The sequence below is a fragment of the Schistocerca americana genome, chromosome 4 (genome assembly GCF_021461395.2).
Source record: "Schistocerca americana isolate TAMUIC-IGC-003095 chromosome 4, iqSchAmer2.1, whole genome shotgun sequence".
Lineage (NCBI taxonomy): Eukaryota > Metazoa > Arthropoda > Insecta > Orthoptera > Acrididae > Schistocerca > Schistocerca americana.
In genome coordinates, this window is record NC_060122.1 from 355,840,846 (window position 1) to 355,856,357 (window position 15,512).

Consider the following 15,512-nt stretch of genomic DNA (forward strand, 5'->3'; position numbering starts at 1 on the left):
TGTCAGGAAGTCGTTTCTGAAAGTATTTGTATGGAGTGTAGCCACGTATGGAAGTGAAACATGGACGATAAATAATTTAGACAAGAAGAGAATAGAAGCTTTCGAAATGTGGTGCTACAGAAGAATGCTGAAGATTAGATGGGTAGATCACATAACTAATGAGGAGGTGTTTTATAGGATTGGGGAGAAGAGGAGTTTGTGGCACAACTTGACTAGAAGAAGGGATCGGTTGGTAGGACATGTTCTGAGGCATCAAGGGATCACCATTTTAGTAATGGAGGGCAGCGTGGAGGGTAAAAATCGTAGAGGGAGACCAAGAGATGAATACACCAAGCAGATTCAGAAGGATGCAGGTTGCAGTAGGTACTGGGAGATGAAGAAGCTTGCACAGGATAGAGTAGCATGGAGAGCTGCATCAAACCAGTCTCAGGACTGGAGACCTCAACAACAACATTTTGGACCTCTTTCGCGGTCAACCTTATGACAACATGCACAATAGTTAAACATATCTGATTAAAATTTATACTGGTTGAATATAAATTTTCCGGACAAACTTTTGGACATTGTTTTCGAAATGAAAGGAAGGTGATATTATGTACTTAGCTTATCATTTCTACGTTCTATGGATCGCACTTGCCATCTCACATCATGACGCAGTACGTGCCGACTGATGTACAAAAATAATAAGTTTTCTCAGAAGATGTGATAGCATAGTTGCCACTTAACGTAAGTTATTTGTATTTCTGTCAATGCTACATAAAACTTTTAATAAAAGTTATTAAATGAAATACGACTATTGTGAATATACTCATGTATAAAGCTAGGAGCTACTGTTCGATAAGGGATACAACATAAAGCGTTGTAAGTGTAGTTATTCATGAATCTTGTTGTTTGATAAATTCCTCATATATGCTTATTACCAGTTAAAGCTGTTGGTAATGGATGTGAATTACACTGTAGTTCAGTTAATAATCTCTTCTCATACGATAAGTTTATTAGTGACGTGAATACGTTGTTACAGTGCATTCTTCTTCATTAAAAAGAGAGACTAACCCGTGAAAAAGTCATGGAAAAATCTCCGTTAACGTCTGTCTGGCAGCATTTGTGATTTCATCTCTAACGATAAAAGAACTGACTCCTCTCTTCATTTTATGTAGCTTTTATGGTGATTTACATATATTTAAAACAAAAAGGGGGTCACACGTTCTCACTGTGAGGAATTCTATTCGTAATTTTCTTTACACAGTAATAATCTGCTTTATACACTCTATATGCGGTACAAATGCAACTATTTCTGGATTTATGTAGCACTTTTTGATTACGTTGTCTCTCAGATACGTGAACATACCGAGGATAATAATACGCCAACATTTGCTGTAGCCGCTTAATACAGAGCGAACAAAACATTACTTTAATGACATGAAGTAGGGCTTAACGCAGACTGTGCGATTGTTCTGCAGCTGCGCGGCAGATTATGAGATGTAACTGGACAAACTGCGGTTATATTCGCAATTAAAGCTGCAGTAAATTAGTGAGCTGACAAATAAGTGGAGGCGAAATACGTAAGCAGAAATTGTAGCAGTACTGTTGTAGACGTTTTGTTCGCTCCGCTCCTGAGCCTGAAGTGGCTAGAGATAAGTGCCACGACTATGAATTTCATTTAACTACGATTGCACATCACGATTAAATTTTAAGCACACTGTTACTCCTCCGTGGACCTTACCTAAACAGGTCAAGGTTTGACTTTAATGCTGCAAATATTTATTGCATCGACATGTAAATCCTTAATTAAGTACTAAGGCTGCATTCAGTAGCGTCACAAGCTTGATATTCAGATCTCTGTAAGCCCTGTGCTACAAATACAGGGTAAATTAGACAAAAAAAACTAAAACAGAAATTTGTCCTCACTTGTTCATCTACTTGCAGTTTCAGAAACAGTTATTTGTTTGAAAGAGCTGTTTCCCCGTAACAGTTAAAGTAGATACTTCTCGCAGTGTACATCGTTCCGAATTTATACGCACACACTACAATGATGACAGTGACAGATACAGGATGTAGCAGGAGGAATGGTCAAATTTCAAGGATATGACGGGAACGATTATTCGAAGTAAAAAAGTCTAACAAACATGGGCTTTAAAATATACACCTTAAGCTATGAGCACTTCTTCATCTTCTATACTGTGAAACAAATCCCTTCTAATGTTGCTTTTCATACATGATCAAAAGTATCCGGACACCTGGATGAAAATGACTTACAAGTTTGTGGCGCCCTCCATCGGTAATGCTGGAATTTAATATGGTGTTGGCCCACGCTTAGCCTTGATGACAGCTTCCACTCTCGCACGCTTGCGTTCAATCAGGTGCTGGAAGGTTTCTTGGGGAATGGCAGCCCATTCTTCACGGAGTGGTGCACTGAGGAGAGATATCGATATCGGTCGGTGAGGCCTGACACGAAGCCGGCGTTCCAAAACATCCCAAAGGTGTTCTGTAGGATTCAGGTCAGGACTCTGCGCAGACCAGTCCATTATGGGGATGTTATTGTCGTGTAACCACCCCGCCGCAGGCCGTGCATTATGAACAGCTGCTCGATCGTGTTGAAAGATGCAATCGCATTCCCAAATTGCCTTCAACAGTAGGAAGCAAGAAGGTGCTTAAAAAAATCAATGTAGGCCTGTGCTGTGATAGTGCCACGAAAAACAAGGGGTGCAAGCCCCCTCCACGAAAAACACGACCACACCATAACACCACCGCGTCCGAATTTTACTGTGACACTACACACGCTGGCAGATGACGTGCACCGGGCATTCACCATACCCAGACCCTGCAGTCGGATTGCTACATTGTGTACCGTCATTCGTCACTCCACATAACGTTTTTCCACTGTTCAATCGTCCAATGTTTACGGTCCTTATACCAAGCGAGGCATCGTTTGGCATTTGACGTGTGGCTTAAGAGCAGCCGCTCGACCATTAAATACAAGTTTTGGCACCTTCCGCCTAACTGTCATAGTACCTGCAATGGATCCTGATGCAGTTTGGAATTCCTGAGTGATGGTTTGGATAGATGTCTGCCTATTACACAATACGAACATCTTCAACTGTCGGCGGTCTCTGTCACTCAACATACGAGGTCGGCCTGTACGCTTTTGTGCTGTACGTGTTCCTTCACGTTGCCACTTCACTATCACATCGGAAACAGTGAACCTAGTTATGTTTAGGGGTGCGGAAATTTCGCGGACAGACGTATGACACTAGTCTCACCAAATCACCTGAGGACGTTCGAAGTCCGTGAGTTCCGCGGCGCGCCCCACTCTGCTCTCTCACGATGTCTAATGACTACTGAGGTCGCTGATATGGAGTACCTGGCAGTAGGTGGCAACACAATGCACCTAATACGAAAATCGTATGTTTTTGGGGGTGTTCGGATACTTTTGATTACACAGTGTACTTTGGGAGGAGCTAGTATCGACCAAGACATGGAAAAATTGTCTGGTAAACAGGACCTTCAAAATGCTTGCCTTAAGAGGTATGAGCACTTATTCAGTAGAAGAGATGTGTTTCCCAGTAGGGTAGTTGAACAAGTGTTAATAGCTCTTAAGGCTTGTACTTTAGAACCACTGTTTACTGGACTTTTCTTTATTTTTGTCCATACTACCACCTCCCAAAATATGGAAAGCAAAGAGCTTGAAAGAAGAGATTTGTTTCACGGTATCGAAGGTCGAGAGGCACTCACAGTTCTTATGGAACGCATTTTAGAGCCCATACTTACTAGACAATGTTTTCTTATTTTGGTCCGCACTACCTCATCGCAAAATACGGAAAGCAAAGAGCTTGCAGCTTGTTTCACTGATCGAAGTTTTATGTGGTCTTTTTTTTTCCTTAACTGTCCCGTAACTAATATTAAATCAGAACACCCATTAGATCGGAATTCGTAATCATAAACAAGAAGTGAAATGCATATTAGTACCAGCTATTGTCAGTAGCTAATTCTCTTAATTTACATTTTATTTGGATTTGCAGGAGGTTTATAAGTATGAAGTCATTTGGAAGCATATTAGGACGATATGGCAGTACTCTGGCGAACAGCGAGGCTCGGTAACAGTGTAGAGGGACCACCTCCATATGAATTCTCCGAAGGGCGCTCCGGATGGGCTGCAAGTCAGTGCCGTTTGCTCGACCAGACTTCCCTTTTGAGTTAGCGCATCTGTTGTGAACAAAGCGCTTTTGAGACGCACACGACCCTATAGACAACATCGGGAACATGAAGTAAGAGACTCCACTTTGGAACCTCTTTATACGCGTGGGACACCGTCGAAAGCCGTGTTCACAAGAACGAAATATTTACGCAACATAGGAACTGACAGGATTGGCTAGTGTAAATAAACTGGAAGTTAGAGAGAGACATTTGACGGTGCTGCCGAGGCCCCACTTCATTGGTCACAGGAAGAGACAGAAAGAGAATGAGATGCGTTTTTTCAGCACTAAATGGTAGGAAGTGCATTACTTGTTAACACCTTGAAGAAAAATCCAGGAAAGTGGACCAGCATATTTTAAGGAATCCTTTTACTGGTCGGCGCTTGGAATATATATAGCGCAGCGGATCCGACCAGAGTAAAGAACGCAAAACGCAGAAATACAAGTTTTCCTCTTACGGCCTAGGAGGTACAATTTCATTCAGTTTTTGGTATTCGACTCTTCGACTTCTTCATCTCTGGGAGCCTTCACCTTCACTGGCCTGCGAAGTCGCTCAGTACCATCTGCGAGCAGATGAGCTGAGGGACTGGGAAAGATTTCGGGCTGATTAGGACTTAGCCGCAGGCCGGGTCATTGGTGTGCTCCTAATGACTGATTCTGCCGCCGTCTCAGCCTCCATCCACAGATGGATATGATGAGATCGAGCAGCGACAGCGAAATGATTTGTAGAGACAGTAAAGTCATTTTTGTAGAATTTCATTAATCTCAAGTTTCACTCTGGAGACTTGCTGAGGATATAGACAGAATATGGGTCTACTATGTGATTTCTAAAGTGCGCAAATTTTACATTTCTGGATACTTAAAGCAATTGGCCAGTTTTTCCGCAGCGTAAGTGGTGGTCTACGTTACGACACAGGGCAGTCGGAAGAGTTAACCGGAGTGTGTAAGCACCGCTTTCAACAAATTTGTCCGGAAAGTGACTGCCAGCCCCAGTTGTGCTGTTGTGTCTCGCCCGTTGGCACTGACTGACAGCCTAGTAGCTAATTTACGAGTGCTACTCCGCACTGGCTGGCTTTTTGGTCCAATGTTTCCGGCATTCGGGCAATACACTTTTCGTGAACTACAAAGTTCTCAAGTCCAAGGTGTAACCGTGCAGTCCTCTCATTCAGATATTAAAATAAATTAAAGAATGTTGGATTCTGTGCGTTCGGATTTCTGAGCCGGGCGGGGCAGATGCAGAGAGCGTCTATCTGTGCCACTTGCAGACCAGAGACACCTCAGGTATTGGGAAGTGACCACCGTGAAGGCCAGAACACTGTCGCAGATGGGTCTCCGTGAGCATCAGTTTTTCTTTTTTATATGAATCATACGACTGATCTTGCTCAATATAATGCGATACTAGACAGTGACATAGATCCAATGACTGCACGCGCGTAATCCGTGGATGTGCAGTGCGGACGACCAATCACTGAGTGTTCATTTGTTTAAAATGAAAAAAAAGTGTTTTAATTCCTCAGAGTATCACAAATGTTTTGAATAGTCTTATTGATAAAGAGTTTAAGCTGTCCGATGGCTACTGACTCTAGCCTCGTAATACCATACGGGCGAGGAACGGTTAAATAGATGCTGACGGAGCGCTACAGAAACTCGTTCTCGGAGGAAAAAGGAAAAAAAAACTGGGAGGTCGCGACGAATGGCCATCTGAAACTTTTTCCTCCCCCTAACCGAAAGTGGCTGAGCACAGCACGGGGGATCCTCACTCGAAAAACTCCGGCAGGCGCTAAGCTCGCTCGCCGCCTCTTGGCGAGTGGCTCTGGCCAGCTCTGAGGTCTCTCTCCGTCTCGTCTCTTCTCGTTTTGTTTTGTTTCACTTTGCTTTGTGCAGCTCTAACGCGGAGCCCACTTGGGGTAACGGATCTGCGTGCTCGACGCGCACCGAGCGATTATCGGGAGAAATAAGCGCACGAGGGGCGCGGATTAAAGCTGACGCCCGCTCGTGTGACGGGCTGGTGAGAGGAGGGGGGGAGGAGGGGGGAGGTGGGAGGGTCTCAACCAACACTCGACACGGACCGAATAAATCTGTTAGCGGCGCCTACACGTGAATCCTCGGTAGGTGACCTGCAACTCAGTCGAGGACGGCACTATCCGAGCGGTTGTAACATTATTCAACAATCTCTTGGTAACACAGTCCTTGCGCCTCTGCTCCAAACTTTCACTTACTTCGGAGTATCGGGCATATTGCGATGCCTCACCCTCAAAAGATGGTAATACAGTTTTAGTATTCAATAAACAATTAGAAATAAGTAAAATAAATTACCGAACCAAAAACATGATTAGCTGTTATGCAAGAGAATCTGAATATTACTTTCATGTACAGAGTGTTTAAAAGGAAGTGTCACATATTCCGACAGGAGGTACTATTGGTCAGAACTATTTCCTATAACGATATGTAATGAAACCAATACCTGTCGAGAAAGGGCCAATCTGTCCCTACATCCCCATCTGTCCTTTACTGTAAGTAGAATCAGAAGCTATAGGCAGTGGTGCATGTGGTTACAACACATCGTTCAGCCCTATTTCGCAGTTAATCACGCAGTCTTTCAAATACAACTGACTCCATTTGGACTGCGCCACATGCATTGGCCACATGCTACTGTAGCGTCTGCACAATGTCGATAAGTTGGGCATACGCCATTGCCTTTAAATGCCCCCATGGAGCAAAATCCAACTGGCAGGCCATGTTACCGGACCCCCTCGACCAATCCATCGCCCATGAAATACTGCGGTGAGCAACTGTGGAAAATGTGTAGGTGTTCCGTTGCACGTAAACCAGAGTCGTTGTCTAAGTGCAAGGGTAACGTTCTCCAGTACCGCTGATAGTACAGCCCGCAGAGAACTGCAACAGTAAGACAGCCTAAGCCACCAAATACCACACATTACTCGTCACAAGTAAAAGTGTCCATGTCCCAACAAGCAGACATATAATTATCGGAACTTTTATTCCAGTTTTGACCAGTACTGCCTCCTGCACTAGTAAGTTACGCTTTTTTAAAACACGCTGTGTATTACCGAGGTGACAAGGAGATGACAATGGTATTATGATTATCACTACGTATAGAGATATATTCCACTATTTTTAAACTCGATAATTAATGTTAATTAATAAGTTACGACCCATCACCAAAATTACGATTTCCGTTTCCTGCGGGTTAATCATCGGTGCATTCTCAGCCTGGCGTCATTTGAAAAGAGGTCAATTAGGTACCCTTCGGACCACGCTACACCACTACAGCCAGTTCTTGTCCGATCTTCTGTGTCGTTTGGCCCAACGAAGGCGCCGTGTTACACGAGTGTAAGTGGTACACCATTCTTGGCAGACACGTTGATATACCAGTATTCGGGCAGCATCATTCACGGCGTGGTCACGGACAGGTCCAAACACAATACCTCATTTTTGCAGTTCTATAGCGTCTGCACGTTACCGATTATTACGTGCATACCACTTCATTGCCATGGCCAGATAGCCGTGAAGGAACATCACTGCTTGGTGCCATTGCTACACCATCAAAAACACTCCAAAGCGACCACTGTACTCTTCTGAGTCGCTAACTATTACTTTGTCCTACGAGCTTACGTAAGCGTGGCGGCATGAAGTCGAACTAACACATTAGATAAGTTGTAGCGAAGGTCGTGACAGTTCTAGATACGTATATATGAAGAAGGTATCTGTTCTTTCGGACATGTCCGAAAGAACACATACCATGTGTGACCATGCAGCTCTCTTAGAATGAAACGATAATTAAATCAAGACCCTAAGCTGTCGACAGGCGTTGATATACATCAACGGGGACAGTTGAAAATGTGTGCTCCGACCGGGACTCGAACCCGGGATCTGCTGCTTACATGCCAGACGCCCTATCCATCTCAGCCACCGACGGCACAGAGGATAGTGCGTCTGCAGGGATTTTATCCCTTGCACGCTCCCCGTGAGACCCACATTCCCAACTACATTCGTATTGCCCCTGCCCATTACACTCTTTACTCGCAGCAGACAACCTTGCCGAGTCCGGTAAGATTCCTTGGTGAGAGGACTGGTAAAGGACGCACTCGGCCTCGTGATGCCACCTGAGGAGTACTTGACCCAGTAGCAGCGCTCCTCGGTCTGCAAAGTCTGCAAAACGGCCGGCAGAACAGTGTGCTGACCACATACTCATCCACACCTCTCCGCATGACGCCACAGGGCAGCCGATGATAGGGTGGCCGATACAAATTCCTTGAGCCTTTACGGGCTGATGAGCAGCTCGTAAAATTAATCAATTCAGAGGCGCGTGTAGGAATTTCTTAGCGTTCAGTTCGGTAAGTATGAGAGTGTTACGGAAATGCTCCACAAGCTTGCATGGGAAAGGAAGAGGACACTGTTTTCGCGACAGGATGTTAAGAGACTGCGGTGGACTGTAGAACGATTCTGCAGTGTAGGACGAAATAAGGGAGATTTTGGTTCGTACAGAGGCATATAAGCACTCACTTTTCCCAATGACCAGCAATAGTTTAAAGCGTCCCCCGTCACACTGTGCAATGTGGCTTGAAGTATACGTATTTAGGCGTAGATAGTTTTGCAAATTCAGCCGATTGACTCACTGATTAAGGCTAGTTATTCAACAAACCAACGAGATGTTTAATTTCAGTATCTACCTGCACTGACGGCGACAATTTCTTCTATATCCAGTAGCGATTTGTTACTCATTGTAACTCTTTTTATTTACCTCCAAGCTAAAAATTTGGCAAAATATGGTGGCTTACGTTGTCTAAATAGACTAGAAGTGGAAGTAGCTACAGACTTTTCAAAAGGTACGCCGAGTCATGGAAAAAGGAATGAACCTTAGTAACCGGAATAAGAGGAGTTACCAAACCGTGAAAGTGCGTGAAGAGTGTAAGGCTATTCCACAGAGATAATGAAGGGCCGTGATTGATTAAGGGTAGTTTGTCTCGCACCTACAGACTGAGAGGCAAGTGCTTGGCGGTGGGCTCATTTCATGGGAGTAACAATGCACTCCAAAAGGGAGAAAAACAGGCCCCCGGGATAACGCGCAGTGGAACCGAGAGGGCTGTGCAACCAGCCGGAAAGCGTAGGCCTCGATACGCATCCGCGGCGCCCAGCGGTGTCACCCCACGCTTAGTGGCTGCCTCTGTCATTCTGTAATGCTGCAGATACACACCGTTCACAGATCACTGTACCGAAATATGTTTTTTTTCTGTATTATGTGTATGTTTTCGAAACATGGGTGGGGAGAATAGTAGTCCAACCAACCGCATCTTTCACCTTACAAAAAGCAGGATGAAAATATAGAGGAAGCTGGTACCTTGGAGCCTCTAATTCTCAAGTAGCTCCCCATCTGACAGCACGGGGCTGAGTGCACCCCATTCCAGTACTCCCACCAAGCAAAGATTCCTATCAGTCCTGGGAATGAAACCCGGGTCCTCTGCACTGCAGCCATCTACGCTAACCAGTTTGGCGCTGATGCGGCCTTTATGAGGAACAGGGTGAACCAGAAACCACCGATAAAATTTCGGAGGTTGTTCAGACATTTTTTCTGAGTGGTTTGATACGAAGAACACTTGGTCTCCGGTAGATCGTTACAGAATAAAAATGTAATTGTGATTATTTGTTTTCTTACTCCATTTACCTTTGTTTCAGGGAAAATATCCTCACAACAGTGAAATACCATGTACTATCCGATCACCAAAACACAGAAAACTGAGTAACGCGACAATACTCAGACGAAACATGTACACTTTCATCACAGTGTGTTCAGTGTGCTCTAATAGTGTACATTAGGGTACGTAATAAATGTGGAACTGTTCACTTAGAGGTATTGTTCGAAATGTCGACCACAATGGACACGTCAGTGTGTACAGCGATGCACCATTGACTGCCTTACACACGTCAAGAATCCCAGAAGTTTGGCGTACTACTTTTGTGGCTGCGGCAATCCTAGCAGCCAGGTCAGTGCGAGTAATGACCAGGTTCTCGTAAGCTAGTCTCTTCACATGCCCCCAGAAGAAGAAATGTTCCTACGTTTCTCTGGAATCCAAATTGGTCTTCCACGAGGTCGGCTTCTACCAGTTAACGTGGATCATAAATCAAAAGAAACGCTGCTTACCACGGGAATCCACGAGTCTCTTATACCAAAATAATGAGATATTATTCCTTTTTGTCGGTGGACGTCTTAAGAAGTAACATCTGATTTGTTGTGTCGAATAATTAGTCTTTGAGGCATTATCCCGTTCATGAAAGGTATCGAATCAGTAAAGTGGAAACTAATTGGCTCATTTCGCACTTCGTAGTTCACGCAGTCTGCTGACCATAGATGTCAGATTGTTACTAGCACAAATATTCCGTCTTTTTCTTCTAAGAGATATCAAGGTGGCCACACTGTGTGTTTTTTTTAGGCGATTTATAAAAGTTTGAAACTACTTCGACAGACACTGTCGCTTATCTCGAGCGATTGCGCCTCCATACCTATCATAAATTTTAAAGACAGCCGGCCAAAGTGGCCGTACGGTTAAAGGCGCTGCAGTCTGGAACCGCAAGACCGCTACGGTCGCAGGTTCGAATCCTGCCTCGGGCATGGATGTTTGTGATGTATTTAGGTTAGTTAGGTTTAACTAGTTCTAAGTTCTAGGGGACTAATGACCTCAGAAGTTGAGTCCCATAGTACTCAGAGCCATTTGAACCATTTTTTAAAGACATTTCCACTTCAAAATGCTTCAAAAATCAAGTATGGGGAATCTTACCTTACCATTATACTCAGTCATGATGTTCAAGAACTTACTAGTCCAGAAACTCATATTAGTAAATTTACGTTTGTTGTTTTGACTTGTTTGACCACCAATCATGTTAGGTTTGCTCTTGCATCCAGTGAGTTATCAAGCAGCCTTCACTGGTCGAAACTCTAGCCATCTCCACATACTGCTACTCGGAGAAATAAACCTTTTAAAAAGAGCAAAACCCTCCAAAGAGGAGTGTCTTCAGCCACCGTCGGGGTGTTACAATCTACCGGTCAGTGACCGCGGGAACGACGCGGAGTGCCAACTTGAAATGAGACAACTGAAGCATTTCTACAATGAATTCAGTCCTTAGTGCAGAACGTGTAACGCCGGCCGGGGTGGCCGAGCGGTTCTAGGCGCTACAGTCTGGAACCGCGCGAACGCTTACGGTTGTAGGTTCGAATCCTGCCTCGGGCTTGGATGTGTGTGATGTCCTTAGGTTAGTTAGGTTTGAGTAGTTGTAAGTTCTAGGGGACTGCTGACCTGAGAAGTTAAGTCCCATAGTGCTCAGAGCCATTTCAATCATTTTTTGAACCAGAACGTGGCACGTGCTACGCAAGTCGAAATAGCCCGCGGATCTCATTGTCCAGGCCCGACCGCTACTGAATCCAGGTCGCTCCACCCCAGATGTGTGCCCAGAGCAATTAACTCCCAAGACCCAGAGCGACACCAGGGCTTCCTGGATTAGCCTGATAGGGAGTGAGCATGAATCCTCAGCCCCTACAATCTGAAAACATCAAGAAGTGGGGTGAAGTTCCCATCGCCCCTCCCCCACCCCAAAAAATGTCCCTAATGACAGTTCGGCCATGTGTATGTAACTGGTTCACCAGACAGGAAAAATTGTTTGTCCAGCATAGAGGTAAATGAGAGGTTTGGAGCATGTGACAGTGGCAAAGTACGTGAGTGCTAAGCCTTCTTGGGCTTAGTTGAGATCTCATGGTCCAGAGCCATTTATTCTTCCAGAATGAGATTTTCACTCTGCAGTGGAGTGTGCGCTGATATGAAACTTCCTGGCAGATTAAATCTGTGTGTCGGACTGAGACTCGAACTCGGGACCTTTGCCTTTCGCGGGCAAGTCCTCTACCATCTGAGCCACCCAAGCACGACTCACGCCCCGTCCTCACAGGAGACGAGGTACTGGCAGAAGTAAAGCTGTGAGGACGGGGCGTGAGTCATGCTTGGGTAGCACTTTCCCGCGAAAGGCAAAGGTCCCGAGTTCTAGTCTCGGTCCGGCACACAGTTTTAATCTGCCAGGAAGTTCCATTTATTCTTGTTTTAAGAGACATCTGAAGAGGTTTCGATAATGCGTGACTGTGACCCTTCTGGCTGTGTGAGGTAAAACAGCTCCAATCTCCCCTTTCAGTCCAGATCAGGTCTCCCCAAGGCCACAGTGCCGCACTTGGAACGTAACCAGCAGTGCTCAAGGATCCAACTGGGAACCATCACCAGAAGCACAGTGAATGTGACCTGCCTGTCCGGGAGAGTGTGTTGAGCGGGTGGTGTGCCGGTGTGTCGGCAGGGGCCACGATGCGCCGCCAGGTGTGGTGGGCGGCGCTGCTGTGGCTGGCGGTGTCGGCGCGCGGCGAGCAGCGCTTCGCCATGGAGCCCCAAGACCAGACCGCCGTCGAGGGCACGCGCGTCACGCTGCCCTGCCGCGTCATCAACAAGACCGGCATGCTGCAGTGGACCAAGGACGACTTCGGCCTCGGCACCGACCGCAACCTGTCCGGCTTCGACCGCTACTCCATGATCGGCAGCGACGAGGAGGGTGAGTACCACACAGCAGTTTCAAACCTACTGCGCCGCCGCAGTGCTCTCGTGTGTACACGTACACCGACGAAGAGTGTGTACATCCTTCGCAGTTCAGAATCGTTGTACCGTTGCTGTTCTCCTGTATGTACAAGTGTCCAATCTGCAGCATTATTGTCGCCCAACGACGGCAGTATCAACGTTTGTGAGTGACACTTCCTACATCGCCAAACGTAAGGAGGATAGGATAATAATTAATACACGAAGTACGCAGCCAATTTGATACACATTTGAGGCAATAGAAACGCAGAACTTTAGAAACGGCAATAGTCTTCTGAAGACCGAAACTGGGAGAAAATGCAGTGGGAAAAATGGAAGCATTTTGCGACTTAACAGTCGAATTTAGATAGGATAGCCCAAAGCAACGAAGCAGTCAGGATAAAATTTCGGTGAAAATATGAAATCTACCAAACTCAAACATTGTTCACGAGTCAGTGATAAGTTTCTGAAATTATATGTTCCACGCACAGTCTTAGCATCTGAATACAGCATTGAAGGAATGTACGAGGGCGTGCTGAGAAGTAATGCCTCTGCTTTCTTACGTGAAGACTCTTAAAACTTTTTACGTAAAAGAAACGTTAACACTCTACATCTTTATTCTTTACCTCTACACATTTATTTCTGAACATAATCACCCTGATGACGAACACGTTTATCACAACCAGAGACCAGTTTGTTGATACCGTCACTATAGAATGTTTGACTTTGTGTACGGAGCCTCAACCATACCTCTGCTTGCACTGCTGTTCCTTAAGGTTTGGAAACAGACGAAAATCGGATGGGACCAAGTGGGGACGGTACAGAGGATGATCAATGACAGTGAACCCAAAGTGTCTGATTGTTGCAGACGTCACAGTGCTCGTGTGTGATCTGGCGTTGTCCTGTTGAAGGAAAGGGTGTTCCATGTGCGGACAAACTCTCCGAATTAGAAAATCCATTACAGCTCGCTGTTTCTCAGAAATCGACATAGTTACGCACCGCCATGCTACACGCTACAATTTGGACCCCTCTAGCGGTGGAGGGCTGCAGATCAGTAGATATGTAGAATAAAGGTGTTGAATGTTAATAACGATGGTTATATTTAAAAACGTTCAAGAGTTTTTGCATTAAAAATTCGGCGGTTTTACTTCTCAACACGCCCTCGTAGTTTAGGGATTAACAACCCATCAATGTCGAGCTAACTAGAGACGGCGCACGAGTGGGTACTCTACAACAACTGGCCAAAATTGTTACAGCTATTATAAATGTTCGCGCTGCTACCAACAAGTGTGCAGAATATTTTATATTAAACACATAGTGGTCTCTAATGACCTTTTGAGTTTCGACAGAGGTAACTGCTGTTATTTCAAAGAGAAAAAATATTGTGACACGTCCCCGTCTATTTAAATTTAAATCACATCTTTCATAACACTCAAATTATAGGTTACTCTGTAAATTGCGGAAAGCTAATAGGTTCTTACTTTTTTTTTTATTTTCATATTCACCGACTGGGATTACAATAATCACTTCAGTTGCCCTGGTTTTCTTTTGGTTTTCTTTATTTGCAGGTCTCCATTTTCTTTCCATGTTGCCCTTCGGTGTTCTTGTCTATGTCCTTTCTGTATTTGTCGTTACTACGTTACTAGACTAGAGACCCATCGTGACATCTCTCGAGTACCACCAGCTACTTCAGCCGGACGATTTTGCTGCCGTAGCTATAGTTTTGTTGAGGCGCCACTGTATAGAGTTACGAGTAAAATCCAGAAAAGTACGTTAGCTAACTGCCTATTACTCCCAATTTTAGTATAACTCAAACGATTTAAACAGCGTACATCAGGAAAGTCCTCAAGACACACGATTTAATCGGCAGTCGTCGTCACAGTTCGCCTCGTTTGTACGAAATACTTATAAAATCAATCAACAAACTTTCTTAGTGAATCAGTTTCTCTGTTAGTGAAAACCGTACCAAAGTCCCTAAAGGAGTTCGTCAGAGTAGCCTTCACGTACAGGTAGAAAAACGAGGCGGGCGCTTAAATTTATAGCATATAGTAATTGTTATTTATTCTTCCTCGCTAGACTTGTAAATTGAGTGTCTGTTGTTTCTGATCCTTTGAGCTTGTTTCTTTCCACATTTTTTGTTTTTATGTGATCCAAGCTATTTTTACCCATTATGTTTGGCTCGATTTTAATGCGTTAACTGTCGTATTTCGCATCCAAGAGCCTTGGAGGTATAAAAAGAAGTCCCCAGTTTCCAACTTTAAAATTGCGAGAAGAGACAGCTGCCCTCCGTTGATGGCCACCTTACACCTCGGGTGCCCCCGAAATCCACCGGATAGCCGTCGCGTAATTATCCAGTTTGCTAACACGTCGCATCTCGTCGGCACTTTTTCCTCCAACGACCGCGGATGAGCGCGTAATAAGAGTGTCAACTCGTTCCTTGGCGGGCAAGGAGATTCTGAGATTTAGCTCGGATATCCCCGTAAGGCCGCCGGGAACGACCTATTACCGCATTTTTACTGTCGCACCCGTCGCCGGCGCGGCGCAGTAGGGCAGCTCGAACCTGCGGAGTACGCATTTCTCCGCACGAGCGAATGGAGCCCACGTACGCTACGGCAGAGTGGAGCTGAAACGAGGGGGTTAGGGGTAAGGGGTGGTTTGGAGGAGCAAGGCGGCAGGCGAGAGATTCACGCATTGGCACCCGTCT

General features: G+C 45.2%; 1 protein-coding gene across 3 annotated transcripts in view; it reads left to right on the forward strand.

Moving 5' to 3' along the window:
• LOC124612264 (irregular chiasm C-roughest protein) overlaps positions 1-15,512 on the forward strand; it is a 1,966,673-nt gene that overhangs the window by 1,723,526 nt on the left and 227,635 nt on the right. For all 3 annotated transcript variants that reach the window (XM_047140359.1, XM_047140358.1, XM_047140360.1), the window contains one exon: positions 12,540-12,788. In XM_047140359.1, coding sequence (XP_046996315.1) covers positions 12,548-12,788 — 241 coding nt within the window. In that variant the 5' untranslated portion in view covers positions 12,540-12,547. The remainder of the gene's footprint in view (positions 1-12,539; positions 12,789-15,512) is intronic.